This window comes from Babylonia areolata, chromosome 15, assembly GCF_041734735.1.
Source record: "Babylonia areolata isolate BAREFJ2019XMU chromosome 15, ASM4173473v1, whole genome shotgun sequence".
Classification (NCBI taxonomy): Eukaryota; Metazoa; Mollusca; class Gastropoda; order Neogastropoda; family Buccinidae; genus Babylonia; species Babylonia areolata.
The window spans coordinates 9,821,103-9,826,102 of record NC_134890.1 but is presented as its reverse complement, the minus strand read 5'-3'; the positions used below and the strand labels follow the sequence as shown (position 1 = coordinate 9,826,102).

Genomic DNA, 5,000 nt, shown 5'->3' with positions numbered 1-5,000 from the left:
TATATCTATTTTGTAAGCCAGTGTATGTGTGTGTGTGTTATATTGAGAGAGAGAGGGAGGGAGAGAGAGAGAGAGAGAGAGAGAGAGAGAGAGAGAGAGAGAGAGAGAGAGAGAATGAATGAATGAATGAACTGAAATGAATGATTTTTTTTCTGATTGTAATAGAATAAGCAAACAATTGCTTTTTTCATCCAGCTCTCGAAAGGGAAAAATTAATGTCAGAAAGAAAAGATATTGAGAAAGACCACAAGAAGTGGATAAATGTTAATACACAAAATCATAAAAAAAGACCAGAAAAGAAACAATATTATGATAACCATCATATTCACAACAAACTTACACTCTGTGTGTGTGTGTGTGTGTGTGTGTGTGTGTGTGTGTGTCTGTCTGTCTGTCTGTTATACTAGTGCATACATGTGAAGAGAAAAGAATTAAGAGAGAGAGAGAGACAGAGACAGAGAGAAGCTCATCATCTCCGAGCTGTCTCTCCAGTGATCGTTTCTGACACACACCTGGTCTACCAGTTTACCACACACACACACACACACACACACACACACACACACACACACACACACACACGCACACACACACACATCCTCCCGCGACAGACAGAGACATAGAGAGAAAACAGGGGAGGGGTGTGGTGTAAAAAGAAAAAAAAAACCAAACAACTACTAAAAATAAAAATAAATAACTAAAAAGACACCCACGGCCAGCTTCCAATGGGCCTTAGTGACGTCGTACACGGTGTGCAGGGCCCCGATCTCTCTGACGGCGTCCCTGGGGGCGGTGTGGATGGCGATCACCCCGAAGTCCTTCAGCTCTGGACAGTTAGACAGTCAGCCAGTCAGCCAATCAGTCTGCCAGCCAGTCAGTCAGTCAGTAAGTTAGACAGTCAGTCAGCCGATCAGTAAGTTAGACAGTCAATCAGTCTGCCAGCCAATCAGTCAGTAAGTTAGACAGTCAGTCAGTCAGCCAATCAGTCAGCCAATCAGTCTGCCAGCCAGTCAGTCAGTCAGCCGATCAGTACGTTAGACAGTCAATCAGTCAGTCAGTCAGTCAGTCAGTAAGTTAGACAGTCAATCAGCCAGTCAGTCAGTAAGTTAGACAGTCAATCAGTCAGTCAGCCAGTCAGTCAGTTAGACAGTCAGTCAGCCTATCAGTAAGTTAGACAGTCAGTCAGTCAGCCAGTCAGTTAGACAGTCAATCAGTCAGTCAGCCAATGAGTCAGTCAGCCAGTAAGTTAGACAGTCAACCAGTCATCCAGCCAGTCAGTAAGTAAGATAATCAGTCAATCAGTCAGTCAGCAAGTTAGACAGTCAATCAGTCAGCCAGTCAGTAAGTTAGACAGTCAGTCAATCAGTCAGTCAGTAAGTTAGACAGTCAACCAGTAAGCCAGCCAGTCAGTAAGATAGTCAGTCAATCAGTCAGTCAGCCAATCAGTCAGGTCTCTCTGACAGCGTCTCTGGGGGAGGGGGGTGGGTGCGGGGAGCGGGGGGCAGTGTGGTTGGCGATCACCCCCAAAATCCTTCAGCTCTGGACAATTAGTCAGTCAGCCATTCAGTCAGTCAACCAGCCTGTCAGTCTGTCAGCCAATCAGTCAGTCAGTCAGCAGGGTCCCGGTCTGGGGACCCGTCACACAGTCAGTCAGCCAATTAGTCAGCCAGTCAGTCAGTCGGTCGGTTGTCAGCCAATCAGCTAGACAGCCAGCCAATCAGTCAGTCAGCCAATCAGCTAGACAGCCAGCCAATCAGTCAGTCAACCAGCCAGTCAGCCAATCAGTCAGCCAATCAGTCTGTCAAAACTACATTATCAATCACTCATCAGTGCAGAATTCAAGAACCCTACCCCCACCCCACCCCACTCCAATTTCCCGAAAAAACAGAAAGAAAGAAAGGAAGAAGAAAAAATAACGACGTGGAGGAGGAGCAGGAAGAGGAAGAGGAGGAGAAGGATGAGGAGCAGAAGGAGAAGAAGAGGAGAGAGAAGAATGATAGTAACGACAATAACAAGAGAGGCATGACCTTCAAATCTCACTTCTGATACGTGGACAAGCATTATGTTTCACGATGAATATATGCTAAGCTGATCAAGTCAGGGGGTGTGGGGGTGGAGATAGATATATATATATATATATATATATATATATATATATATATATATAACTTAAAGAAAAAATATTAGAAAAGGACAGGGGAATACATTGTCACGGTGAAAGAAAAGAAACAAAATTATTTTTAAAAAAAAAAAAAAAGAAGAACAACGAATGGGGAGGATCATCGTTTAAAACACGTTCTGTAGTAAATATTACGAACCTTACGACCACAAGTTTCAAGTTTTAATTATCCTTTCACTCCTATTGGAGTATGGAGGATTACTGCAAAATAATCTTTTCGTGCCCAGAACAAACATTTCCAAATAAACAACAATATCACATAAAAGTTGAGAAAACACAAATGTCTTTTAACTCCAAAAGTATAACTAGGCAACGTTTGCAAATCTAATCATCTTACTTACAGCTAAAATGACTTTTTTGCCTCCTTTGAGCATATTACAAAAATTAAAAACCGATTTTGGAGACAAATATTTTTTTAGGAACATATCTATTTCGTAACTGATCATAATTGGGACATTCCATTATAAAATGAAACTCATCACCAATCACAGACATGTTACAAACCTTACAAAGCCGTAACTCTCGTGGTATGCCTTTGTGTCTCCCTGTTTCTATTTCCAGCTTATGATTACTACTTCGAAATCTGAAGAAGCTGATAACATAATTATCAGGCATTTGACTTATAGATTTTTCTCTACCAAATCCACAAACACGCGCGCGCACACACACACACACACACACACACACACACACACACACAACATACTCTTGTTCCTTTCTGGGAAATGTTGAAAGCAGATTTTGATATCAATTATTCTGAAACAAACAGGAAGAAAACATCAATATCACGACAAGTACTGCCAAAATTCATTTAGCAGAAAAAAATATCAGAATCATCTCCATATATTTACAGATGGATCTGTTCTTGATGACAAAAATGCTGGTGCGGCTTTTTATATTATTGTCTTTAAAGTTGAAAAATCTTACTTTATTGGAAAACAAGAGAGGCAAGGCCTTCAAGACTCATTAGTGATACACTTTTTAAAAAAATCCAAGCTTTTTATGTACTGAGTATAATTTCAAAATGTAATGTTTAAGATGAGAAAGATCAGTTTAAAGCAAATTAAGTCCCCTAGCATTAATTACAGAGTAATTTCCCTTCTTTACTATCTGCACCAAAACGTTTGCAAAATAAATAAAACTTCCATGCTGAGCAAAAGAAGTTCCTGTGTGAACAAAAGATGATAATAATGACTGCTCTTGTTGTTGTGTCAGAATATCAGATCAAAGTGCCAAGTTTAGAGAATACGAAAAATATAAATATAACAGTAAATGCAGTTTGCATATAATTAGGCTTCATTTTTTTTTTTTTTTTTTTTTTTTTTTTTTGCCCATCCCAGAGGTGCAATATTGTTTTAAACAAGATGACTGGAAAGAACTGAATTTTTCCTATTTTTATGCCTAATTTGGTGTCAACTGACAAAGTATTTGCAGAGAAAATGTCAATGTTAAAGTTTACCACGGACACACACACACACACACACACACACACACACACACACACACACACACACACACACACACAGAGAGACAACCGAACACCGGGTTAAAACATAGACTCACATTGTTTACACAAGTGAGTCAAAAATCTTTACATATTCACGGCTGAGCTAATTGCTATTATGCAAGCTCTAAACTACACAGTAAGCCATGAGATAGTTTTCTCGAAAACAGCATTCTTTGTTGATTCCAAATCACTACTTTATGCTCTAGAATCATTTAGCCTTGAAACAAGACCTGACATAGTTATTGAAGCAAATCATTTGGTACATTATTTGAGGATTAAAGGAATTTAGGTCAGTTTTTTTTAGTGTCTTCGCAAGTGGGCATTTATGGCCATGAAACTGCTGATAAATCCGCTAAAAGAGGAGCACAAATTTCATTCAGAAACATTGACAAAAATACATGTCCGACTTTCTGTATAAGAAGCATACACTCTGTTTGAAAAATCAGCATGGGGTCGATTTCATAACCGATGGAAGGTAAAGTTTTTAAAACATAAAGAATATCATTAAAGAAAAGATACCGAACCCATCAGTTTGCTATACAAGATTAATAACCTCTACTTTCTTCCGTAGAAAAAATTTGATGCGCTGAAGACAAAGTATAGTAAAAATGTTACGTGTATCTGTGGTAAGCAGTTCAGCTTGCATCATTGTTTGTTTCACTGTCAGCAGTTACGTACCTTCTTGCCCAAGTATTTCAAAGAGAATAACTGTTCTGCAGATGATTTGGGGAAAGTTATTTCTGACGAGGTTCTTATGGTCGAACTTTCACAGGCATTAGTATATAGCCCTATTTCTACATTCCTTTAATGTACTTCAGACCTGTATTGATGGCATTAGTTATCGTAGCATTATTGAATTGTTATTGTTAAATCTAATTGCATGTTAGTTATGCATTTCTTGGTAGTTTAGTACCTTTTCTGTTTTCCTCTTCCCGTTTCCCTCCCCAGCACCACCACCACACCAACCACCACCCCCCCCCCCCTTTTTTTTTTAATCGTCTAATATCACTGATAGTGAAAAGACGCTAAACTAAAGAACACACACACACACTTCACTTCACTTCACTTCACTTTCTCAAGGAGGCGTCACTGCGTTCGGACAAATCCATACACGCTACACCACATCTGTTGAGCAGATGCCTGACCAGCAGCATAACCCAACGCGCTTAGTCAGGCCTTGAGTGCATGCTTACATATTCGTGTACCTATGAAGTGGATTTCATTTTACGTAATTTCGCCAGAGGACAACACTCTCGTTGCCATGGGTTCTTTTTCAGTGCGCCAAGTGCGTGCTGCACACGGGACCTCGGTTTA

General features: G+C 39.8%; 1 protein-coding gene across 1 annotated transcript in view; it reads right to left on the bottom strand.

Moving 5' to 3' along the window:
- LOC143290169 (deoxyribonuclease-1-like) overlaps positions 1–5,000 on the bottom strand; it is a 43,753-nt gene that overhangs the window by 13,064 nt on the left and 25,689 nt on the right. The window contains exon 6 of the mRNA XM_076599476.1: positions 714–826. Within this exon, the coding sequence (XP_076455591.1) occupies positions 714–826 (113 nt within the window). The remainder of the gene's footprint in view (positions 1–713; positions 827–5,000) is intronic.